General features: G+C 39.2%; 4 protein-coding genes across 4 annotated transcripts; 3 read left to right on the forward strand and 1 right to left on the reverse strand.

Annotated features, from left to right (window-relative positions):
- Positions 1-277: 277 nt before the first annotated feature.
- LOC107086200 (mitochondrial chaperone BCS1) lies at positions 278-7,942 on the forward strand. The gene is made up of 7 exons (XM_015376987.1): positions 278-715; positions 3,286-3,425; positions 4,793-4,987; positions 5,099-5,162; positions 5,261-5,433; positions 5,559-5,676; positions 7,297-7,942. Exons 1-7 carry the CDS (start codon positions 396-398, stop codon positions 7,547-7,549), a joined length of 1,263 nt encoding a protein of 420 aa, XP_015232473.1. The 5' UTR covers positions 278-395; the 3' UTR covers positions 7,550-7,942.
- A 523-nt stretch (positions 7,943-8,465) lies between these two features.
- LOC107086205 (sterol 26-hydroxylase, mitochondrial-like) lies at positions 8,466-14,341 on the forward strand. Its single transcript, XM_015376994.1, has 9 exons — positions 8,466-9,121; positions 9,560-9,741; positions 10,677-10,876; positions 10,957-11,154; positions 12,652-12,815; positions 12,992-13,158; positions 13,249-13,330; positions 13,492-13,692; positions 13,876-14,341. Exons 1-9 carry the CDS (start codon positions 8,858-8,860, stop codon positions 13,987-13,989), a joined length of 1,572 nt encoding a protein of 523 aa, XP_015232480.1. The 5' UTR covers positions 8,466-8,857; the 3' UTR covers positions 13,990-14,341.
- A 2,607-nt stretch (positions 14,342-16,948) lies between these two features.
- LOC107086204 (sterol 26-hydroxylase, mitochondrial-like) lies at positions 16,949-21,563 on the forward strand. The gene is made up of 9 exons (XM_015376993.1): positions 16,949-17,212; positions 17,636-17,817; positions 18,719-18,918; positions 18,994-19,191; positions 19,369-19,532; positions 19,782-19,948; positions 20,024-20,105; positions 20,268-20,468; positions 21,143-21,563. The coding sequence occupies exons 1-9, from the start codon at positions 16,970-16,972 to the stop codon at positions 21,257-21,259; spliced, it is 1,554 nt and encodes a 517-aa protein (XP_015232479.1). The 5' UTR covers positions 16,949-16,969; the 3' UTR covers positions 21,260-21,563.
- An 837-nt stretch (positions 21,564-22,400) lies between these two features.
- On the reverse strand, positions 22,401-23,629 carry LOC107086209 (ribosyldihydronicotinamide dehydrogenase [quinone]-like). Its single transcript, XM_015376996.1, has 6 exons — positions 23,612-23,629; positions 23,364-23,528; positions 23,165-23,295; positions 22,980-23,093; positions 22,810-22,911; positions 22,401-22,743 (listed from the first exon to the last, which is right to left on the reverse strand). Exons 1-6 carry the CDS (start codon positions 23,613-23,615, stop codon positions 22,447-22,449), a joined length of 813 nt encoding a protein of 270 aa, XP_015232482.1. The 5' UTR covers positions 23,616-23,629; the 3' UTR covers positions 22,401-22,446.
- Between the last annotated feature and the right edge of the window lie 1,640 nt (positions 23,630-25,269).

Raw genomic sequence — 25,269 nt, forward strand, 5'->3', positions numbered from 1 at the left:
TAATAATCTACATATTACAACAGAACTGATCGATGCAGAAGAGGATTAGCGCCACTGAAGAAATAAAAATAGTAAACTGATTTTTAAATATTATTTCAGCTTAAGTAAGAATTCTGACTTTACTCTCAGAATTCTGACTTTTTTTTTTCAGAATTCTGACATTAATCTCAGAATTCTAGATCGTTCATTTAGATTTCTTATTATATTTCGCTGAAGCTCCGAATCAGAAGCCAACTTTAGTCCCGGAACCATTGGCGATAGATATTGGTGGATAGCCGAACTGTTTTTATGAAACACGGGAAATGTGGTAAAGGTCGCTGCTTCGCATGGAACCGCTAGGTTGCAGAGGTTTTTCCATCCATTCAGTCCTGTGAGGAACTGCAGGACTCAACACCATGCCGCTGTCGGACTTCTTGGACGGCCTGAAGGACAACCCGTACTTTGGAGCCGGGTTCGGATTAGTGGGGGTCGGAACGGCGCTGGCTGTAGCCAGGAAGGGAGCCCAGGTGGGGATGATCTTTTTCCGTAGGAACTACATGATCACCCTGGAGGTTCCCAGTAGAGACAAGAGCTACCACTGGCTGCTGAGCTGGATCACCAAGCACGCCACGCACACGCAGCACCTCAGCGTGGAGACCTCCTACCTGGCACATGAGAGTGGACGGGTTCACACGCAGTTTGACTTCCACCCGAGTCCTGGAAACCACATCATCTGGTCAGGGAGACCTTCGACTCGGTTTATTTTAATGTTGTTGCGCTTCTAAACTGTGTCTTACGGTCCCAGCATTACTAAATGCTGCCTTTAGGTACACATCGTTGATCAAATATCCTAAATTTCTTTAACTAGGACTAGAACAATCCAGTGCATTGTTGTTTGCAAAAAAAAGTTTTTCTCTTATAGAGATTAATTAAACATGTATTTTTAATAGCTGTTGAATACGTATTTTTATAGACTTGTTTCTTAAATGTTTCAAACTAGATGTCATTGAATGTAACAGCTACACCAATCAACATATGAAACCGTAAAGAGCAGGATAGAAGCGCATCGATTTTATAACAGGTGCTGCTGGGGGTAACCGTTATGTTTTCTATAGGCTGCTCATATTCACACATTTAATTACACAGATTTCTATTTTTATTTATTTACATCATGCGTTAGCAAAGTCTCTTTAGATATAGACTTAAACTTTATTTTTATTTTGTGCACACAGGTTGTATACAAAATGAAATTTCTTTCAGTACAGCTCTCAAGACACTCCCATTTCTTAAAATGGTTTGGAGTGAACTTTGATGTTTCTTTCATTGGATCTTGAAAATGCTTGTCAGACATAAATATCCTGACAAAAAAATATCCCACTTTATAAATGAGTATTAAATCTAAGATATACAGTTACAAAGAACCGTATTCTTCAATAGCTTTGAATCAGTCTAGATGGTCCCAGTATGCATTATCCATAATCAACTGATAGTTACCACAACTTGGGGAAAGAAAACACACAAGTCACTGTGACACCAGATTTAGATACTCAATTATTAATTCTATAGTCATGGAAACGTGAGCATCACATCAATCTAATGCTTTTAATGTTATTTTTCTTCTGAGGGTGTTTTATGTGTTTTTTTTTATTTGTTTTTTATGATGTTCTCTATAGATGCTTATTTTAAGTGATTTTAGATTTGTAACTGTGTTCTTTTATTGAGTTGTGAGCTGGATGTTTTCAACATAATTAGACTATCAGTTTATAATGACAATAAAGACGATTGACTAATCGAATTTTCAGTTCTAACAGATTTTTCTCAATTTCACGTTGCTCCAAAACAATAATATTGCTTCCAGTGTGATAAAACCTGTTGGTAACATTCAACATTTTTTTGTTTCTTAGTAGTTTCACCAAAACATTAAACCTCTATTTAATACAGAGATTGATTTTAAAACAATATGGGATATATTTTTAATTTTAATTAAAATAAAAATGCATACAAGCAAAATGGAAAATATGGGAACAACAATAGTCTTGTCCAGTTAAATTCAATATAATTGACCATTTTTCCATAGCACGAATCTGGTTCAACCCGTGTCTCTGTTACCATGGTAACTTATTCTAGAGTAGGTCAGGTTTGTAGATTAGAGATCAACATCGTGAAAGTAGCATCTCCACCACTCTGTGTCCAGACTAGAGGTGGGAGATGTGGAATCACCAAGTCTTCTGTATGTCATATATTTGTTCTGCTCAGCCTCTGAATCAGGTGGATCCAATCTGCACAGTGAATTAAATCTGCAGGTCAGACTTTACTGGTTCAGTGGCTGGGCAGAACTAATATATGACATACAGATGACTTGATGGCTCCACATCACCACCCTCTGGTCCAGAGAAAATGGAAGCAAACATTTTAATAACTTTCTACAATTTGTTTTTTTCTTTTTAGGATGATTTAACTCGATATAAGCCCATTTCTCTATTGTTAATATAGGTAAAAATTTACTTTGCAGTTGGAAATGTAAACTGTCTGATCCAACTAGAGCAGGAAGCATCATAGTGTTGGATAGAAAATGAGCCGCAAAGTTCACAATATCTTCCCCTGATGGACTGAATCATTTTTATCTTCCTACATGGGATACCCAACAGGAAAATTCAGCAATGTTTAATACATTACCTTTGTGTGATACCAGAAATTAGACAGTTTCATACTTTTATTATGTGGCTTCAACAGGTTAAGGTTAAATAGTGGCTCTGTTGTTGCTTTAATATTGTAGGATATATAAACAGGTAAGGTGCTCCAGGATAGGATCGTATAGGACTCAGGTTTACCATAAACATTAAGAGAAGAACAAAGAGAGCACATAAAGCTGATGGCAACAATAGAAAATGCATAGATGGAGAGAAGTAGAAGAATGCAACAATGTAAGAAAAAGTGGTCATTATGTCCTCCAGCATCTATAGGCTATGGCGGCATAATTAGAGATTTCAACCAATCCATCTGTATGATCTGATGGAATTAAATCTGTAGAATGACTTAAAATGACATGTTGTGAGGCAGTCTAATCTAACTATATGTTTTATCAAATAGGCAAAGTTGGTGATAAAACCAGTTGGTGTGTCCATCTCAGAGGTTAAAACATGGAGCTGTTTCCTCTGCAAGTCCTTTCTCTCTAATAAACCACCTTCAGAAAGTCTAAAGTAGTACCGAAAGCAGAGCAGAGTAAACAAGGCTGCTGTAAAGCCAAAGATCACTTTAAGGGCAATAAGATGTTCTCTTTAATCTCTGTTCTCCTGGTGGCTGCAGGTATAAGAGGAAGTGGATCCGGGTGGAGCGGACCAGGGAGAAGCAGATGGTGGATCTTCACACTGGGACTCCATGGGAGTCTGTCACGTTCACGGCTCTGGGGAGAGACAGACAAATCTTCTTTAACATCCTTCAAGAAGGTACGGCTGATGGCATGGTGGTCAATGTCAGCTTTCCTTACATAACGATCAGGATCATGGAGGCAGAGTCTGGCCTTAAACTGAGATGATCTCAAAGATCTAACTTTTGGAGATGGATTATAGTTTTTTTTTTTCTTTTACTTTAGAGCTACTACTGTCTAAAAACTAAAGTAGCAAAATTTAGGAGTGAGTTAGAGCTCTTTAAGCTTAAAGGAATAGTACACCCAAAACATGATTAGCCTTCATTTTCTACTCACCCCCATGCTGAACAACACTCTGGAGTACTTTTTTGATATCTCAAATGCATCTGGAGATCTGGGAGGCTTCTTGCTGTCTGCTGACATTCAAATAATGGAGGTCTATGGTGCCCGAGACAGAAGGTCCATAAAAGTCCACAAAAAACGTGTCAATATTCCTCCATACTGCTCGTCCAATGTATTCCAAGTGTCCTGAGTGGGTAGCATCCAGAATTTACTCGAAACGAAGTCATTTAGAATGTTTTTAGAGCATAAACAGTAGTGTATAGGATTTCCTGAAAGCGCGCGCCCGCACGATCACGACGCTACGGAAGCCGGCAGACCAAACCAGATGAAAGTGCGCATTCAGCGTCTGCTCTGCCGATAATGCAAGCGTAGAAGAAGAAATGTGCTGTTTATCTGTGCAAAGAAAGAAGCAACAAAAGAAAAATGTCTAAGGACTTCAGTGTTGAGGAAGAGCATGAGTTCTTTGCCAAGCTGAATGCGCTGGTTTGGTCTGCCGGCTTCCGTAGCGTCGTGAACTTGCATGCGCGCGCTTTCAGGAAATCCTATACACTACTGTTTAGGCTCTAAAAACATTCTAAATGACTTTGTTTCGAGTAAATTCTGGATGCTACCCACTCAGAACACTTGGAATACATTGGACGAGCAGTATGGAGGAATATTGACACGTTTTTTGTGGACTTTTATGGACCTTTCTGTCTCGGGCGCCATAGACCTCCATTATTTGAATGTCAGCAGACAGCAAGAAGCCTCCCAGATCTCCAGATGCATTTGAGATATCAAAAAAGTACTCCAGAGTGTTGTTCAGCATGGGGGTGAGTAGAAAATGAAGGCTAATCATGTTTTGGGTGTACTATTCCTTTAAGCTTAATTCTCAGAGATGTTTGAAGAAAACCACATTCAGATCTGAAAAAAACTAAACACCTCTTAACTGTAAAGCACGTTGGTGGAGGTTTGCTGGTCTGGGTTTTTTTCTGAAGATACTTAGCAGTTTCCCTCATTCAAGCAGCTGATAAAGATGAAATAATAGTTTTACTTTTTCATCCCTCTGGGTTGAATCTTGGTGAACCATGACGTGTTCTTCTCCCTCGTTATTGTTTTTTGCAGCACGGGAACTGGCCCTAAAACAGGAGGAAGGACGTACCGTGATGTACACGGCCATGGGCGGCGACTGGCGGCCCTTTGGGTTTCCAAGGCGACGGAGACCCCTCAGCTCTGTGGTCCTGGAGGCTGGTGTGGCAGAGAGGATCGTGGATGATGTGAAGGACTTCATTGGAAATCCAAAGTGGTACACAGACAGAGGTGGAGTTTTAGAAATTAGATGGGGGAATAATTCAAACTTTATTTTCTTTGTCAGGGTTTTTTGTCTTTTCTCAGTAGGCTGGTCGTTAAAGCTTCTCTCTCTGTCTGCAGGAATCCCCTACAGAAGAGGATATCTGCTGTACGGTCCACCAGGATGTGGGAAGAGCAGCTTCATGTGAGCGCTCCATCATCAGTCCGTCTCCTGGTTCCTGTTCTGTGGGGCTGTAGCTCCAGAGCCGCCCTGAACGTTTGTGCTCTCCTTTCTGGTTTCAGCACGGCGCTGGCAGGTGAGCTCGGCTACAGCATCTGTCTGATGAGCCTGAGCGACAGGACGCTCTCGGACGACCGTCTGAACCACCTCCTGAGCGTGGCTCCGCAGCAGAGCATCATCCTGCTGGAGGATGTGGACGCCGCCTTCGTCAGCAGGGACCTGCTCCCCACTGAGAGTGAGTGGGAGTCCTGACCTTGTTCTGTTTCTGTCACATTATCCAAGACAAACTACTGCTGTGGGTCATTTTGTTTTTAGGGAAGGTTTCCAGATTAATACGCAGTTTTTTCTCTGCCTTTTCAGACCCGATGGCCTATCAGGGAATGGGAAGGTTGACCTTCAGTGGCCTGCTGAACTCCCTGGATGGAGTTGCTTCATCTGAGGCCAGAATTGTTTTTATGACTACCAACTTCATAGACAGGTATTGTTACCAAACTTTTTAAATAATAAAAAAGCTACCCTTAAGGTTTCCAGAAAGCTCCAGTTAGGTTAATGTTTTTCTCACTATAAACATATAAAAACAGACTCCTCCTGGATCAGCGGATTAAAGCTTTCCGAGCTACACGTTTTGTTTCAAAGTGAACCCTAAAAACATCATCTCCACCTCACATGACTCTATTACACCTTGAAAAACCGATCCATGCCGAGACCGGTCCGAGCTCGGATCAGTTAACCAGGCCGAGCTCGGTTCTGACGGATCGTTTACACATCACACTATCTCGACCCCTCGCCTCCTAGTGACGATCTATGGTATTACTGCCAGTATTGAAGGAGGAAATCAAGCAGTTGGTGGTGGTAATGCACCAAAAGTTGTTTGCCAACCGCCATAAAACACAAGAAGAAGAAGACAGAAGGAGGGAATAAAGCAAATAAAAATGGCGGCGTCCGTCACATTCAGAAAGTTATGCTTGATCATTATTATCATCCCAGGTCGCTCCATGCTCTTTTGAAGCCATTATTTAAAATTTTGCGTGGAGAAGTTTTCGATTACTGTTTATAGTTGTTCTTCTTCTTCTGTTTTGTGTTGGTTGGTAAGCAACTTCCAGAGAGGCATTACCGCCAACTAGTGGAATGGAGTGTGAATCGGGATGTGCAGCCAGACGGAGATGACGCGTTCTGCTCATGCGCTCCTGTTATCAGAGAACCGAGCCAGGGAAAAACCGAGCCGAGCCCACCTCTGGAACTGGTCTGCAGTTAGCTCGGTTCGGTTGTGTCTAGCTCGGTTCAGTTCACTTTGCTTTAAATTTACTCAGTTACTGAACTCGGACCGGTCTCGGCACGGTTTTTCAAGGGTAGTGTAAATGGGGTATACAGGAGCTTCTTGGTCGTCCCTGCAGACTCTGGTTGATCTTTGTCTCAATGTTAAACTGTTCTCTTTTTTATATGGTTTCAGCATACAAAACTGTATAAAACAATCCTAGCTAATTATTATTTTGTCCTTTAGTCACAAGGTTTCGTTTTTGTCCTGAGCCAAAAACAAACAATTTAACATTTTCTGAAAATAGTGATAAATAGAATATCTGAGCTGTAATAACATCCTCTATTTTTCTTTGGATTGTTATCACCTTCCAATATGTAAAAGATCTATTTTCTTCTGAGCAACTTTATATATAGCTTTGTATTTCAAAATCATTCATTTAATTTCCTTTGGCTCATTTTGACTGAATAGTAAAAAGCTGCATTACAGTTGGTGCTCACCTTGATGTAAATAATGATGCGTTCAGGAGCACTAAGAGCAAAAGATCTACCAGTAAAATAGATGATGCAAATTAACCATAGTTGCTTTAGAAATTTGGTATTAGGTATTACCATTTTATACATTCTTTAAATATGTTATATGTTTTTTAGCCATAATTTCCCGATGCTAGAAAAGTCTCTCTTAAGAAAAACAGTTATTCCCAGATTTCTAAACCTTTATTTGACCCTTTTAAAATGTTAAGTTCAATCCAGCTGAATAAATACAGTATTGAAGAAAAGTAAGTATTGTCAGCATTTGTCATCAACTAACCTATAGAACTTAATTCTCTACCCTTTTTCGCAGGTTGGACGCGGCGCTGATCCGACCGGGCCGAGTCGACCTCAAACAATACATTGGGCACTGCACCGCCTGGCAGCTCACCCAGATGTTCCGGCGGTTCTATCCAGACACGCCGGCCTCAGAAGGCGAACGCTTCGCAGAGCGAGCGTTAGCCGCTCACTCTGAGATCAGTGCTGCTCAGGTCCAAGGACACTTTCTGCTCCACAAAAATGATCCGGTCGGATCGATAGACAACGTGGCCCAAATAAAGGGATGATGGACCAGAATGGCACTCAGAGACTGATTACAGAATAAAGACAATATTTAAAAGGAAACGAGTTTATTTCTTCTATGTTTTTATCTAAAACTTTTATTTATGAGGACAAATTGTGATAAACCAGACCACGCCACATTGCAAAAATTTTTTATCTAAATAAGTGCATTTTGTCCTGAATTGAGGGGGTAAGTGAGACACTTTGCCATTGAAGGAGACAATTTACATTTAATATAAGAAAAAAACAACTGCATTGTTTTATTTCAAGGGCATATCATCTAATTCTCTTATTATAAGAGTAAAAATACTCATTACATTGACAAACTATCTTATTTACGTGCACAAATTAAGAGTAAATTCACTTAATTTAAGACATTTTCACTTATTTCTAGATCGTTTCTGCAGTGCAAATCGCACATATGAATACATTGGTTAGGAATATGTTATTATATTTATTACTTTTTACACACGCAGCCGTTTCTTGACCTCTTGGAGTAAAATATGTTTAAAGTTTTATATTTCATTAAGGTGATCTGTTTCTAGTAAAGTCTTGGGTTTTTTTAAATTACATGTTTGTTTTTTAAGAGGGAAATTAATAAAATTTTAAGATTGATTTTGCCACAGCTAAGGAATTTTTTTTCCTTACATGCAAATGTGAATCAAAACGAAAAGCAGTCAAAAGGTTTGCAATGTTGTGTTTATTTAGTGGCGTGCCTAAGCTGCTGCTGAGTCTGCACTAATACAAATTATCCTTATATCACTGATACTTAAACAAATTTTTTAATTTCCAGATTATCTCTGGAGGACAGTCTGTGTTTTAGACATGTTGCTCTATGTGCTGCCTTGGGGTTTCATTATTTTAAAACATTGCATTACCGGTAGTTTCTTGTATGGGACACATTAGCATTAGAACTGATTAGATTTACAACCATAACATGATGATGCATAATATGTGGGATTTGCACCTTGAACAGAATGGATGTGCAGGTAATCAGGAGTTAACCCTGGCCGGAAACATGGAGATTAGTTTTGTGCAATTTGATTGGTTGCCATTGATGGAAGAACAGCTGCTGCTATGCAGAAAACAGATTTCCCCTTCACTGAGAGGAAGCCAAGACTCCTCGTAAAAGTGTTCAAAAAGCCTTACATTGCACTGAGGATTAACCCACCATCCAAAGCAAATTTTGAGCAGCATTATTTAAAGGTCTAATAAATATCCACATTAATTTCCTGCTGCAGTTGCCTCCACTGAATGTTTCTAGGGAGGTGAGCTGGATATTTGAGGAGCATGGCTCCTCCCACTCAGTCTGCATGATTTTAACTGGAGCACTTTTCCAGTTTTTTTTAGTAATGGCTGCCCGGCTGTCGCAGAGATTACAGTCTGGGAGCTGTGGCAGATGGCTGCAGCTATGCCCCATTTTTAAAGGCCATGTCTGCTCCAGAGGACTGGGAAGGGCCTCCTCTCTCCAGCAGGAAAAGCTGCGGACGGTGGAGGACCTCCCTCGTGTCAGCCCCTTGGAAATGCTTTTCAGAATCTTATTCCAGGGTTATTTCCACCGTATGCAGGAGTTACAGGTAGGTCTGGGTGTGATGTATTGATTTGACAGCAGCTTTATAAGAGGATGATGCACACAGATATCAGACAGCAGTCAGATTTTTCCATTCATCCTTTCACAAATTGTTCTTTTTTGTGAAAACTGACAGACATGCAGGCAAATAGAATTACTTATTACTAATCCTGGTGGGTCTGAATATTTTTATGGTTGCAGTTAACTTGCCCTGTAAATGCAAGATAAAATCAATGTTTAACAGGAAACGTGACCTTTGATCCTACAGATGAGGGTTTGTGGAGGGATACGTTTCAGGGAAATGTTGTGGAAATGTGTAATTTTTTTAAATTCCCTAAAAAAAGAATATCCTGTGTTCGCCTTACTGCTGCCTTTTCCTGCTTTTAATTGTAAAAGTTTTGATTCTGCATAAAGAAGTTCATAAAATGTTTTGTCTTTGGTTAAGATCTATGAGAGGAAGCTGTATGGACCCATTTACAAAAATGGACGTAATGCTGTTTCTGTGACCACTGCTCAGCTGCTGGAGGAACTGGTGAGGATGGATGACAAGTTTCCCTCCAGAGCAGACCTGTCTCTGTGGACAGAGTACCGCGATATGAGAGGACACGGCTATGGGCCGCTTACAGAGTAAAGCAAACTCCTTAATGCTCTCCCTTTAACAGTTTCATTGAAGTGGATGAATATTGGACTGGTCTTTTTAGCATAATTAGCAGAGTCAATTTAAATGTGATGCTTTTGTATCAGTCCACACATTTCCAGATGCATCCAATTTTCAACCATCTACTTTCTAATTTTTGGCTAATTTGAAGAATTTAGGCCTGCTCCTTCTTTATTCCAACATATTCACCCAATTCACCAGAACTCTACGCAATTAAATACTGTTGAACATAACATGAAGCTTTCAATTCCCATCCAGGAAGCTTTATTAATTAAAAACATCAGAAAAAGCACTAAATTCAAGACTTTATAGATTGGACCAAAGCAGGCGAGTGTCAATTCCACCATTTTATATGTGCATTTACTGTTTGTTGTATGTTTATTTCTCTCTTATAACAGAATTTGTTGAGTTCTTTTTTGGGTACTCTACACACCTCTGCATAATAATGACAATGATAGGGCTGTGTTTTTTAGCCCTTGTCCTAAAAGGCACACTACCTTGTTTTAGATATATCTCTGCTTCATCATACCTGATTCAGATGATGAAAAGACAGATACAGAAACCTAAGGTCCATGGATTCATTAACCTAAATCTAATGTAATACCTGCGGTTTATCCCCAAGCATTGGTGGATAACAAACCTAAACCTGAGGCCAATGGATTTAAACCGACTTCATTAACATCCTGCAGGGACCAACTTCTGGCAGATGGGACCTTCCAGCACTGAATGTAAAAAGGGGGCTACATTGCCAATATAAATAACTAGCCAGTGACAAAGAAGTATGTAACAAAAAGATTAAACCTAAACTAAGTAAATAAGCCTTAGTCTGCGTGAAACCAAATAGTTTTTTTTCAAAGCATCAAAACATTTTCCATCAAACCTTAAAATGTGCTTTTACTCCCAGAACAGGGGAGCGCTGGTACAACCTGAGGGCGGTTCTTAACAAGCGCATGCTCCATCCGAGGGACTCTGCTCAGTACGCTGGGGTCATCAATGAGGTGGTTACAGACTTCATTAAAAGGATCAAACATCTGCGTGAAGCCAGCTCAACAGGGGATTTTGTTTCTGACGTTTCCAATAAGTTTTACCTATTTTCATTGGAAGGTAAGTTTAAGCAGCATTTCTAAGTAATTAAACTTTTTTTTTGTTTGTTTGTTTTTGATTATTTAGTTTTTGCCTCACAGGTATTGCATCTATATTGTTTGACACAAGACTTGGCTGTCTGAGAACGGAGATTCCTGCTGGTACTCAAGAATATATCGCGTCCATCTCGCAGATGTTTTCCAATAACTTGCCTGTTGCAATATTTCCAAAGTGGAGCCGCAAACTGCTTCCTTATTGGGGGCGCTACATCACCAGCTGGGACAACATCTTCGCTTTTGGTAAGTTTCTAAACTTTTATACCTAAGTGCTTTTGAACTATTTATTGTTGCATGATAAACTACAACTGAACTGGGCTGCAAACCATTCAGACATGACTGTACCCTTTAAATAAGTTCCCTAAGCTGTAGCTTAGTATTCTACTAAATCAAGCTTCTCACAACTTTTTTTTTATTGTGTCCCTATATATTCTTATTCCTGACAAACAAAAAATAAAATTTTATCAACTTGAAGTAAAACTACCTAAAAATAAAGTGCTTCTTGTCAAGGGTGTAGGTTTGATTTCGACTTTGGTAGGGACATTATTGGTCTTATGTCATTTTTATGCTTGACGTGAAAATCAGGGTGTATTTTGTTTAAAGAGAAAAGCAGCATTTCTTGCTACATTTGTACAAATTTTATAAGCGCTACACACACTCGATGCTGTTTATCAATGTTTGAAGCATCATCAGCTCTGATGAATGAGGAATTATGACTTTTTTCCACTTTGAAAAGGTCTCAGACTCAGACAGAAAGTAAATATGTGCCTATTTAACAAAATATAGTCTAAATATTTCTGCTATATGTGGATCTATCCTGTTTTTTGTTTTGAAGATATACATTTGTACAGAGGGAAAACCCACTCTTATTGTTTAAATATTCTCTCTGTATCATGAAACAAAGCAAAATAATAGATTCAAAGAACACCAAATAAATTTATTGTATTAAATGAGCACTGGAACTGACACTGAATATTTAGAATATTTTCACTCTATAGGTCATCTAAGCTGTAGTTACTCTATTTAACTCATATCATGTATTTTATCTTGCTCTGAAACAATTCATTGGAATAATCAATTATTGAAATGTCAACAAATTTATTAATCAATGAATCAGTAACTGGACTATAGAGACTCTAAAACATGTCTTTAGGTCACACATCGACCCAGTTAGAGCAGGAATTAACCCAAAATCGTTAAAATAAAATATCTAAATAAAAATGTTTTTGTCTTTTAATATTTTCCATCCCCTCTACTGCTGCAACAAAGCTGTATTGTAAATTATAAACATGTTATTCACATCTAATTGTTGGTAGGGATAAGTAGGTTGGTCCAAAATTTTGGTAGGGACATGTCCCTATGGTCCCTATGCAAACCTACGCCGCTTCTTGTGTCTTTTTGCTGTCCTTTGTTTCCAATTTGAAGCAACAGGTAACAAGCAACAGCAACTGTCCGCAGATGTTAAAACTCAGCCACATCAGTCAACAGAACAGAGCATAGCTTTATCTCTGTAGGCTGTGGTTCACCTTCTCCATACTCTCGCTGAAGATCATAATTTCATCTGCAAACATCATAATCCATAGATTCTCCTATGTATTATCCCATGCTTGACCTGTGCCAGACACCTCACCACCTACTCACTATCTTTGCTTGTGTATACCCAGTGTGCACTTCTGCATCACAAGTATATTCACATTATAAAGCAGATAATCGGTTGTGTGACGTCTGTTATGATTCAAGCGAAAACTTTGATCGACAAGAAGATAGAGGACATCCAGCAGCGAGTGGACAACAACCAGAATGTGGAGAGTGAATATCTAACGTACCTCCTCTCAAACAAGAATATAAGTACTAAGGACGTCTACGCCAGCATCACTGAGCTTCTTTTGGCTGGAGTGGACACGGTAATGAACTCATTATTATAAAAGCTTTTATTATAACAGATCTGTATGTATTGATGTTAGAGTTTGAATCATATACAAGGAACTTTAAATTTGTTTGTGACTCCTCTACTCAATCATGCATATTTTATGCTTGTTTATGTTAGTAGTGTTAATAAGTATTTGTTTTTATTTCAAAGACCTCCAACACCCTCACATGGGCTTTGTACCAGCTGTCCAGGAACCCAGAAATCCAGGACAGACTTCATGAGGAAGTGTCCACGCTGGTACCTGCAGACCAAATCCCCACGGCTGCAGAGGTCACCCAGATGCCATTTTTACGAGCTGTGATTAAGGAAACTCTCAGGTAGGAGTGCATGGAGAAGCCTTGGTGTTAGCAGAGTAATCACATAGAGCGCTTTTATAATCGTCTAAATATTTTTGTTTTCTTTTAAAGGATGTACCCCGTGGTTCCTATAAATTCAAGAATCATAACTGAAAAAACAGTTTCTGTTGGTGGATATCAGTTTCCAAAGAATGTGGGTCTAACATTTTGAACATATTTACTATAGAATTTTCTCTTACTGCAAGATAATATAAAATATATTGTGTGCTAACAATGTTAAACTTAAGCTAAGATCAACACAATAAAAAAAATCTATTCAATTTTCTTTTCATTTTTTTTTTTTTTTTTTCCCAGACTTGTTTCACTCTCTGTCACTATGCCATCAGTCATGATGAGAGCATTTTCCCAGAGCCGTTCAGATTCCAGCCGGAGAGATGGCTCCGTGACGGCCGCCAGAGGCCACATCCATTCAGCTCCATCCCATTTGGCTACGGAGTTCGAGGCTGTGTTGGTCGCAGGATTGCAGAACTAGAGATGTATTTGGTTCTGTTTCGGGTAAGTCCAAAAAAAAACCCAACATGTATTTAAAAACCTATTGTTAGGATGATATCATTGGATTTCCTTCAGTATGTATACACCATAATCATAAAAATTTACATTATTCTCAATGTATATCTGTCATTATCTAAAGAGTTTTTCACTATTATATTTCCCCATATTTTGGTGTCTTTTTCTCAGCTTATTAGGGACTTTAAAATCAAATCCGGACCCATGATGGACGAGCTGAAGATCCTCAGTCGGGCTGTTCTGGTTCCAAACAAGCAACTGGACCTGCACTTTGTGGACCGATGATGAAGAAACACTGATTTTCTCAACAGTTTGGTTTAACAGTCACATAAAAAGCTGGTAGGCCAATGAAAAACTCTAAAACCATTAAGCAACAACTCTTTTTGCAGTCACAAAAAACACCTAATTAGATCTGAATACATTCAGATTATACATTTAAAATATAATGCATTTCCCTCTTTATCATCAGGGGGTATTTCTACTTGTTTGTGTCTAATAATATGATCACATGTTTGTATATTTGTATACCTTGGTCATCCCTTCATTGTATTCGATTCTATTCTGTAATAATGTAATAATGAAAACTTTTATATTTGTTGGTTGTATATTAAAGGATGTTTTATTTTTCTGGCGTAAAGTTAAACATTCTTATCTGAAGTTGCACAGATTTCTTTAATCTCTAAATAAATCAAACTAAAAAAAACGTAATTTTATTAAACATTTATTTTTTGTTCTCTCAAGTCATCAATCTATCCACCTTCTACTTACTGCAGCTCGCAATAAATACAGTTGTTATACACTTTTTTGTCTGCATCTTAAATCTTGTGTGGCATCTCGTTTGAGAGCACTGCTCCCCTCATATTCAAAGAGTTCATATTGCTAAGAACTATAAAATGGTTCCCAGTACTTTTAGAAGAGGAACCTGCCCAAAGGATAACACAGTACTTCCCTCACTATGCAACCCTTTAGTGGGTGATGCAAACCTTTTTTAACACATGTGAAAACCTGAAGGATTTGTTGCTAATAAGCTCAATCTTATTGTCATCTGAGCAAAGCTCATATTGACACATTTGCGGTAAGAGTACAAAAAAGCTTTTGTTATTGAAACTTGATTACCTAAAATGCCACTTTTCTGTTTTTCTCTGACTGACTGCTTAGGATATTTCTCCTGGTGTCTGAAAAGGGGAAATAAACAAATTAAAACAGTTGAGAGAGACCTGGGAGGGGGCTGAGGGAATTGCTTTACAAACTAAATGAAGCACAGAACAGGATCCAATAACAGAGACAGTGATTCTGGGTACCATAATTGTAGCATCTAGCTTCTGTTCCTTCTCCTTTCATTCAGTCAACAACACAAATCTGTGCTAAGCCTTGACAGCCTTTTGCCTTCCTAAAGTCCATACCCCACTGAAACAGACATGGAAGGTGCTACCCAGATTGGGACAACAGGCTTCTGGAAAAGAACCACAAAAAAAACAAAGTTTAATAAAGTGAACAACTGAAGCTCTCAATTATAAAACCCAAAACTTATGAAAGTACTTAAAGCACATTTGAATGTGCCCCACAAAGCAGGAGTGAAGCAATTATGTTCTTTTTAGTTAAATACCATGAGGAGGTCTGTGCTTAAACATCATGTTATGCAAAGGATTGTGGGATTCCTTTTAGACCCTAAGTGTCCAATAGGAACACCAGACGGAAGATGGAACTATTGTTAGGAAGCATCCCGATTCCTTTTCCTACCTCCTTCCTCACTACCAGCACTATTCAGACCTTAAGAGTCCTTAATGATTTGCTGTTTTTTGCCTTCCTTCAGTCTCCTTAAAACACCAAACTGAAAGGTAACAAAGGAACTGAAAAGGAGGAGATCAGGAACTGAATGAAAAATATAGATTTTAAGAATGGAATCAGACTACAAAGCATTTCAAATTACACTCAATAATTCCCCCATTTAGATGCTGACGGTGGCAGGCTTCAGCTACAGGTTTCCTTGGGCAGACTAACAGAAGGGTTTTGCCGATGCCATTTATTGGCCCCGATACCGATACCCGATACCTGGCTGTGCAGTATTGGCTGATACCGATACCAAATGTTTGAAATTGGTGTGTGTGTGTGTGCATATGAAGAACTGCATACTACTTGGACGTAAAATAATTGCCATCATGGCTTTTTTAAGCTGCTGATTGTGAAGCAGGATAAAGACCAATACAAAGTGAATCTAGTAGAAATTTTTATTGCCTACCTGGAATGGGTGACAATAGTTGAATAAACATTTGGCTCTCAAAATGGTATCAGTGCCCTATTTGTTGGTACGCGTCGATACCGATACCACCATTTTAGTGCTAGATCAGGGCCCCGGCCAATACTGGTATCAGTATCGATGCAACACTAGTGGCTACTATACAATTGGCCCTCTGATCACCAACAGCTCGAAAGGCAGGTGAGACGTCTTGCTTAAGGACACGGTGATGGAAACAGACCAGCAACCCCGTGGTTATAGGACGACCGCCTACTTCAATCACCCTGAAATAAATCAGGCATCAAGGTCTACAAAGTGAAATGGCTATTAAGAGGTACATTAGTACAGATTTCTGATCAACACAATGAATAAAGAACAAAAGTAATAAATCAACACTAAGTTCTTCATGTTAATAAATGTTTAGGTGAAGAATCTAGTTTACACTGAAGCAGTCTAAGTTTGTATTCTTCGAAAAGTAGTAATAAGTTAATAAAAAAGATGGTTCTTAGTCCTAAACAATCTAACACCAGAATGTATATGAAATACAATGATTTCCTCTGGGCCTTAGTGGTTTATTTTGGCTATCACAGCATGTTGTATATCATGTGCTGCTCCAAAGGTTATATAATTCAGAAGGTGGGAGGAAAAACTCTTGTATCCGCAGGTTTTAACATGGGTATTTTCTAAAATTGGCAAACAAGCTTCATTCTTAGAGCAGATCAGCTTATAAGAATGTTTCCCAATAATTCAAGCTGGACTAAATACTTACCTGCTCATTTATTTTCCTTAGTCTGTGGACTTATTTTCTAAAAGGCAACTGCTTTTGTGTAGTTTTCAATTTCAATTCCAGAGAAATCTAAGAACTTGCTCAAATCTTACAGCCGCAAACCTCTTCCGTTGTTGCTGTTTGTCTTGGTTTCTTCTTCAAGCCTGGTTTGGATGGGTTAAATAATCTGCTTGACTTGGCCCCTCCCTGCTCTACAAGTAACTTAGATGTAACAGGAGCTGCCTGTTTTCCATTCGGCTGTAATGGCTGCGTGGCTGTCACGGAGAGCACTGTCAGGGAAAACCACCTGGCTGTTGTCTTCCAGCCCTGTTTATAAGAGCCATGTCTGCTGCAGGAAGGTGGGCAGAACGTCCTCTGCTCCTGGAGCCCTCTCTGCCCTGCAGGACAAGCCTCGGACTGTGGAGGACCTCCCTCATGTCAGCTCGTTAGAGATGCTTTACAGGATGGTGTTTCAGGGCTACTACAACCGCCTGCATGAGCTACAGGTATGTCAGAGTCTGATCTGTATGTCCAGCTGTTCTGTTATACAAAAACAAACCACAGAGAAGCTGCTGGTGAAGAGTTCTGTTTGTTTCTTTACTGCCTTGTGTCTCCAGCCACCATGCATGATTGATAAAAATGTTGCACAGGAAACACCCCCTTTGTTTCCACAGCAGCTGGTAGATAATAGCAAGAGGAAGGCATTCCTCTTCTTGCAGGACCAGTTTGTATAAAGTGAAAAGCAATCAGATGAACTCTAGCACATATATCTGTTTATCGGCTAAGTAAATCTGTAATGTTCCCTAAAGTCAGAGAAAAGTAAATCTGAAGCAATTCTGCTTTTACTGATGTCTTGTTACATCAGAAAAAGGTGCAAGTTTAACTTTTTATGTCAAGGATATTAACAGTTTTTTTTTCTGCCCTGTCAGCTCTATGAGAAGAAGCTTTATGGACCCATATACAAAAGCGGACTCAAGACGGTGTCAGTGAACACCCCTCAGCTGCTGGAGGAACTCATGAGGAAGGATGAGAAGTTTCCCTCCAGAGGAGACATGTCTCTGTGGACGGAGTACAGAGATATGAGAGGATTTGGCTACGGGCCGTTTACAGAGTAAAACAATTTATTACTGATCACTTAAATTCCCCGTATCCAGGTTGAAAGAAAACAAACAAAAACACTGTTATAAGGCTACCCAGAAATAAAGGTCATGTGTTGAGTAATTGAAAAGGTCTGATTCAGACGGCTGATGAAACACATTACTGCTTCGTAAACAATGTTATGCTTACTGGTTTAGTCTGAAGCTTTGTCTAAAAAAACATGCATGTTTTTGCAAATCTGCAGACCACATTTTTTTGGACAAACCTGCAAGAAACAAAAATGCTTTTTTTAAGAGTTGAGCCTTTTAAAAAATCTGTTGGAGGTGTGTATGTGGAGTATACATCCTCAGGATATTCAAACCGATAATGCAAAGACCCACTGTGCACATGCATACACTGGCCTTCTGTGCTACAGATCTAAACAACAGGGTTTGCAATGCCCAGCTTTTATCTTTATCTATTCCACAGGTAAAAAGAGTACACAAAATTGCACAAAGTTTTGGGTAAGCAGCACTTCAAAGATATGTAGTTTCTGAAAAACTACATATTGGAAAGCAAAAATATGTATATCTACTGTTTGGTTTGTTAGCTGTTTGTGTAGAACATATGATTAAGCACAAAATTTTACTGGATAATTGTGCATATCTTAGGGCTCCAGGGGATTCAACTTAAAACCAAGTCTTTTAGAGCAACATTAATATTGGTGTATGCATTACATGTGTGTAGAAAAACTGCTTGTGGGAAAATGCAATTCAGACCATATTTTAATGACCTGATAGAGATTTGCATTGTGTTTCTGCATCACAACCACTTCACTCAGCATAACGCATTCAACTTGATTTGATCAGTTTTAGGCTATTTATCTATTTGCCCATATTTCTTAGGAAAATATCAACATTTATTTCTGCTCTCAGGGAAGGAGAGCGCTGGTACAACCTTAGGGCGGTTCTCAACAAGCGCATGCTTCATCCAAGAGACTCTGCTCAGTACTCTGGGGTCATCAATGAGGTGGTTACAGATTTCACAAAACGGATCAAACATCTGCGGCATTGCAGCCCAACAGGAGATCTTGTTACTGACATGTCCAATGAGCTGTATCTCTTTTCACTAGAAGGTAGGTGAAAAAAAAAATTTTCTAAACAAAAAACAAAAAAACATTTTAATGTAAAAACATCTCTTTGTCATCTAGGTATTGCCTCCATACTATTTGAGACAAGGCTCGGCTGTTTGGAAAAGGAAATGCCTTCTGGTACCCAAGAATTTATTGACTCCATCGCTAAGATGTTTTCCAACAGTATGGCTGTGGTGTTGAGTCCCAAGTGGAGCCGTGACCTGCTGCCATTCTGGAAAAGCTACATCGACGGCTGGGAGGGCATCTTTACCTTTGGTGAGTGGGAGATACCTCCCGGCTATATACTGTTTTGGTGAAAACTCTGTCCGACATATAGGAGATAATGAACATGAATCAACCATAACAAACATGCAGATACCTATAAATAATAGCAGACAGAGGACCTCACTATTTGAGCAGATAACGCAAAACTTTATTTTTCTCCTACTCTAGCTAAAACTTTAATAGATAAAAAGATGGAGGACATCCAGCAGCGAGTGGACAATAACGAGGATGTGGAGGGTGAATATCTAACGTACCTCGTGTCAAACACCCAAATGAGCACCAAGGACGTATACGCCAGCATCACCGAGCTTCTCTTAGCCGGAGTAGACACGGTACTCAGCTCATTCCTACATTCAACAAAAACAACGACCAATCTGGCTTGATTACTTGGGTTATTATTGACTCATTGGAATAAAAAAAACAATGAAAAATGGTTGAATGTAAACATTGATTTTATTCGTAGTATTACAGATTGATGGTATTTAGTGACAAGGTACTTTTATTTAAATGATGCATGCAGACATACACGTCACTATATATTTTGACAAGTATATGTTGTTTTTTTTGTTTTTTTTTCAAAGACCTCCAATACCCTTACATGGGCTTTGTACCAGCTGTCCAGGAACCCAGAAATCCAGGACAGGCTTCATGAGGAAGTGTCCACGCTGGTACCTGCAGACCAAATCCCCACGGCTGCAGAGGTCACCCGGATGCCATTTCTAAGGGCTGTGATAAAAGAAACTCTCAGGTAGGACTGCATGGAGAAGCCTTATTGTTTCTAACCAGGGTAATAAACTACTTCACGCAAATTATCTTTCAACAGGATGTACCCAGTGGTACCCATGAATTCAAGGATCATTACAGAAAAGCCCATTTCCATTGGTGGATATCAGTTTCCCAAAAAGGTAGGTCTGATTTTTCGCTGTAAACCAGTATAATCTGTAACACCTTTAGAAACATTGGTAGTATTTACTATCACAGTAAAAAGATTTAGGTTTAGTTAGATGTTCCCTGGAAAATTGAAGTAGGCTGTGAATTTTAATAAACTCTGTTTTTTTTTTTTGCAGACTTCTTTCACTTTGTGTCACTATGCCATCAGTCATGATGAAAACACATTTCCTGAGTCGTTCAGATTTAAGCCGGAGAGATGGCTCCGTGACGGCCGTCAGAGGCCGAACCCCTTTGGCTCCATCCCGTTCGGGTATGGAGTTCGAGGCTGTGTAGGCCGGAGGATCGCAGAACTGGAGATGTATTTAGTTTTGTTTCAGGTGAGATATGGACATTTTTATATCTTAACCGTGTGTTTAGATAAGATAAAATCCAAACATGGATAATTAGTAGCAACATAAGAGAGTGGGGTGTCATCTGCATAGAAAGAGATAATCGTTCTCTGATACTGCCTGTTGATAGACCATGGAAGAAGAAATAAATACCCCATCTAAACTCAAAATATTGCAGGATGGCGTAGTGTAACCTGCATGAAAAAATTATCTTTTGTCTTATAAAAGCCATATAAATGTTAAGTTGTGAAAGGCTTTGTGAAAACATTTGGCTAGCAATTCGTTTTGTTACAAAAAGAGAATTTATATTGCCTCAAATTACACAAAAAACAATGAGCTTTATGAAAAATATCTCTGAAGCAAAAAAAAAAAACACAAACAAATTCAATCAAATTGAACTCCAGGCTCCTCAGGACATTAAAACTTCAACAATTTGTAGTAAGGTGACAGTGTGAGACAACAGATCCTTTATACAGGCCTCACCACAGTTAGTTATTACAACTTACACTGACTTGGCAGAGTTTTTTTTAATGTCAGATAGAAAAAAGATTAAGACCTGTGTCCTCAGGTCTTAATCTGTTCGGTCCATCTCTAATGATACATAAAATAAATGAAACAACTTTATTTTCGTTTATATCCTTTTTTTTTTTTTTTCTCTTCAGCTTATTCGGCAGTTTGAAGTCAAACCAAACCCGACAACTGGAGAGTTGAAAAGCATCAATCGTACAGTTCTGGTTCCAGACAAACAACTGGACCTACACTTTGTGGACAGAGGATGAAGAAACAGGATCTTGATGGACTCTTACATGTTGGGCTGACAGAACTATGTGCACATTGCTTTTATTACAGGAATACAGCTTTATAGTAATGTGGCTGTAGATCTTTAATACATGGAGACATGCAGAACAGAACTATTTTTCATTTAGCATTAGAACTCACTTAAACTAACTTTTTCTCTAATAACTGTCCCATATATGGAGCTCCTGTAGATTCTACATTGGTTCTTTCCATCTCATCAGTTACAAATTTATCTAATGAGCTTTAATTTTTAAGAAAAAAAATACTAAATTATAGTTTGCACACTGTTCTGTTTACAGTTTCATTCTTGCTTTGAACCTTTATTCATTTGAACCTACTATAGATGCAATGGAAGCAGAGATCAGGTTGACGCCACAAAGAAAAAAGTTTCAATGCTTGGAGTAGGAGGCTGATCAGAGCTCAAAGCCTAAAATATTTGGATCTGATCCAAATTAGATATCTTTTACATAGCTGACCAGCTGTGTGCCATCAGGAAGGACTGGGAATGTCTCTAATCACAAGTGGCTCTCATGATGCATTTGTAAGATGATCCAAGCTTGAAAAAAAGTGGGATGTTTTGGAATGTGGCTCAATCCTAAACAGAAGCAGAGTTTAAACAGCAGGGTAGACGTGGATATTAGAGTCCAGACTTGGGTACAGTAGCTCATCCACAGCAGGGAAGTGTTTCAGATTAGGTCTTACGCTCATTTACAAAAATGTTTGCTAGACCATTTCTCTCACCTTACAGATACTGCAGAGCTCAGTGAGGAACATGGGAGTCTTCCCAGTAGCCCTTAAAGCACCATTTCCAATGTTTACGTCGCTGTTCAGTTTTGAGGTCTTCACAAGTAACCCTCCCCATTTCCCCCCCTGGTTCTTTAGTTTATTGCAGTCATTTGCCCAGAACAAAAAAAAAAAAAAAATTCACATTTTAATCACTGCTGCACTTTAAGAAATGGCAATGTCAAGAGCTGTACTGAATGAAATTTCATTTTATGCACCCTGTTTGTACAACACAATTTTGTCTACGACTAAGAGACCTCCCTTACAAGGGTCAAATGCTCCTTTAACACACCCTTCAACCACCAACAAGACACACAAAGTTCAGTTCCAAATTTATTCAAACATACAATTAAAGCAGATATACAATAGAAGACATGACATCTCATTAGCACCCAGCCTTCATCTGGCTGTGAGGGGGTAGTGGTTTGTTCAGGTGGATGCCCACAGTAAGCCCGAACTCTTTGCCAGCGTGCTTCTCATAGATGTCAGGCTTCAACTGGAAAGCCTTCTCATCAAAGCAGTCCAAGGGCATGAAGGACAGGGGCTTCTCTTCCAGGAGACTCTGCAGTCTTGTGCGCCAGCTCTCCAGCATGCTCTTGCGATCTTCAGGTGCAGCAGAAGAAGGAGCCCAGAAGATCTGAGGGGCCAGAACCTGGAAGCCACAGTAGTGCAGGATACCATTCTGCAGAGAATAAAAAAGGAGTTAGATCATGCCAGTTTAAAATAGAAATGATAACCACTACATTACCTGTAGGGGCCACAGTGTAACATTCATGTCTCCGTTAATGCCAGTGGGGCTGAACATGGATTCCAGAGATCCGGTGGTGAAGGACAACATGGCTTTCTTGTCCTTCAAGTAGAAACCAGTTAAAGACGAACTTCAGATGTAACCAAAAACCTTCATCATTAAGCCCTTACCTTGAAGACTCCCTGGCTGTAGCGCTTCTCTTTAGAGAAAGCAAAGCCATTGGTGAGAACTCTGTCAATCCAGCCCTTCAGGATGGCAGGAACACTGAACCAATACATGGGGAACTAAGGAAAGAAAGAAATTCACTAAAAAAGGTCAGCATTTAATCACCATGAGCAGAGATCTTCCACAATACCTGAAAAATGATGAGGTCTGCCTCAGTCAGCTTCGATTGCTCCTTGGTGATGTCATCCGACAGTTTCCCCTGTTCCCATGCAAGTTTGGTCTCCTCAAGATAACAGAAGTTCTCTGCATTTTTCACTTCTCCTGTGCAAGAAGAGGATCATCAGACACAGAAGTACCCACAGAACATTTCAGCCCAGGTTGCTTTATACCTTTGATGTCCTCAGCTGTAGCAGTGGCTTTAAAACTCATGGCATACAGGTCAGAGACCTCCACTGTGCAGCCCTGGGCAGTCAGAGCCTCTACAGCAGCATTTTTGGCTGCAGCATTGAATGATCCAGAGCTCTGGTGAGCAAACACTATCAGCACCTTCTTTACTGCAATGCAATAAGAAGCATTTGATTGTCATTGCAGGACATGGTATCATTTATCACAACAAAAAGCTTGAAGAACTACTTACCCATTCTGAAACTGGAACTTGGATGTTTAGACACAAACTCAATGAAGAAAGAAAAGCCACTGCATATATTCCAGACATCCTCAGCTGCCTTTATATACAGCTGGTGCTACAACTCAGTCAGGTGTTGACAATTAACAATCTGTCCAATGATCTACTCACCAGCAGCATAGGATGATTTCAGATTCCAGTTTCACAAGAACATGAAAGCTGTACAAGTTGGTTCTTTTCTTGCAATGAATAACATTTCAATCAATTACATACTTCCAGAAGCTATAAATCACAGACTTTATGTTGCCTTAAAGCATATTTTGTTTTTTGGCACTCTGTCCAACTATTACTGATTTGATGTTCTGCATCTGGAGAGTTTTGCTTGTGGTTTGCAGTTAATTCAAAATGTTAGTTCAAGTGCCATTGCTGGAGCCTTGGCTGCGTGGTACAGATTGCAGTGAATAATGATGGTGCTGGTGGAACTTTATGATATGAATAATTTACAGAACATAAAATTATAATCTGTGAATCACATCAGACCTAACCTTTTTGTAAACATTTTTAACGTATTTGGCTTAAAATGGCTTTGCTCAATCATAAAGCTAACAACTGATACCAATATAGGGTGGTGGTAATATATATATATATATATATATATATATATATATATATTTTTTTTTTTGCAGCTTTCCCCTGTTCCTTTACTCTGTACACCAAGAAGTTGAGTTCTTGGAGTTGGGGCAGCACTTTGTGGGATGATGTGAAAACAGATAACATTATTAATATCATGAGGGAGGAAGGAGCTGTTGGAGGAGTACTGTACTAGATTGTAGAGGCGAATGTGAAGCTGTTGACAAGAAATAACAGAGCAGACTACTTTTTGAGAAAACTTAGATCTTTGTGTCTTTCTTAAAGTGTGTTGTGAGGAGTGTGGTCTATTCTGCCATCATGTGCTGGGGTAACAGCATCAGGGAGTGAGTTAAAGAAGCTCTACAAGAGGATAAGGAAGGCTCCTCTAGAACCTCTGGAGATGATTTTACAAAGGATAAATATTCATGAAATAAAGTACTTTACAAGCAATCCTGAGCATCATCTTTAGAGGACGGCATCAGACGGCATCAGGCAACAAAAGATTGTTTTCAGTTAGATGCTTTTCCCTATCGACTGTAACAGACAACCACAGGTGATCCTCTCTACATACTGCTATCAGCATCTACAACATACCATCTAGCTTCTGATAAACTTGTATACCTGTTGAGGATATAAGGTTTGAATAGGAGTTTCAGCAGGGAAACATTTAAAACATGCAGGACATGGACCTCCAAGGGCAAGAGTTTGGGAGCACTTCAAAATACTAACATAAAAAATAACCAGGAATATATTGAAAGCAGCCATTTTACTGGAACAGCTAACCTTTTTGTTCAGTTTTTACACATATATATTTTACACTTAGACATATATATGTGCAAAAATGGGATTCAAGAAAATGAAAACATCAATTTCATGTAACGTGAAATTAAAGTGTAAGAAGGAACTCATCTACCAGCAGAATGCAACTGTAAAAATGTACCGATGATGCTACGGCCTTGATTAAAACCTATAATAATAATTCCTAGTGTCTGTTCTTTTTTAAAGTTGTGTTTAAAGCTTAATTATAGGAAACATCTTCA

Source organism: Cyprinodon variegatus, unplaced genomic scaffold (assembly GCF_000732505.1).
Source record: "Cyprinodon variegatus isolate N-32 unplaced genomic scaffold, C_variegatus-1.0 Scaffold145, whole genome shotgun sequence".
Taxonomy (NCBI): domain Eukaryota; kingdom Metazoa; phylum Chordata; class Actinopteri; order Cyprinodontiformes; family Cyprinodontidae; genus Cyprinodon; species Cyprinodon variegatus.

Coding starts and splice junctions, on each gene's coding strand:
- LOC107086200 (XM_015376987.1), top strand. CDS start 396: ATGCCGCTGTCGGACTTCTTGGACGGCCTGAAGGACAACCCGTACTTT. Junction 5,434..5,558: donor GGACCTGCTCCCCACTGAGA/GTGAGTGGGAGT, acceptor CTGCCTTTTCAG/ACCCGATGGCCTATCAGGGA. Junction 5,677..7,296: donor ACTACCAACTTCATAGACAG/GTATTGTTACCA, acceptor CCTTTTTCGCAG/GTTGGACGCGGCGCTGATCC.
- LOC107086205 (XM_015376994.1), top strand. CDS start 8,858: ATGATTTTAACTGGAGCACTTTTCCAGTTTTTTTTAGTAATGGCTGCC. Junction 10,877..10,956: donor TTACCTATTTTCATTGGAAG/GTAAGTTTAAGC, acceptor TTTGCCTCACAG/GTATTGCATCTATATTGTTT. Junction 12,816..12,991: donor TTTTGGCTGGAGTGGACACG/GTAATGAACTCA, acceptor TTTATTTCAAAG/ACCTCCAACACCCTCACATG.
- LOC107086204 (XM_015376993.1), top strand. CDS start 16,970: ATGGCTGCGTGGCTGTCACGGAGAGCACTGTCAGGGAAAACCACCTGG. Junction 19,949..20,023: donor GTGATAAAAGAAACTCTCAG/GTAGGACTGCAT, acceptor ATCTTTCAACAG/GATGTACCCAGTGGTACCCA. Junction 20,106..20,267: donor GATATCAGTTTCCCAAAAAG/GTAGGTCTGATT, acceptor TTTTTTTTGCAG/ACTTCTTTCACTTTGTGTCA.
- LOC107086209 (XM_015376996.1), bottom strand. Junction 23,296..23,363: donor TACAGCTGAGGACATCAAAG/GTATAAAGCAAC, acceptor CTTCTTGCACAG/GAGAAGTGAAAAATGCAGAG. Junction 23,094..23,164: donor CAGACCTCATCATTTTTCAG/GTATTGTGGAAG, acceptor TTCTTTCCTTAG/TTCCCCATGTATTGGTTCAG.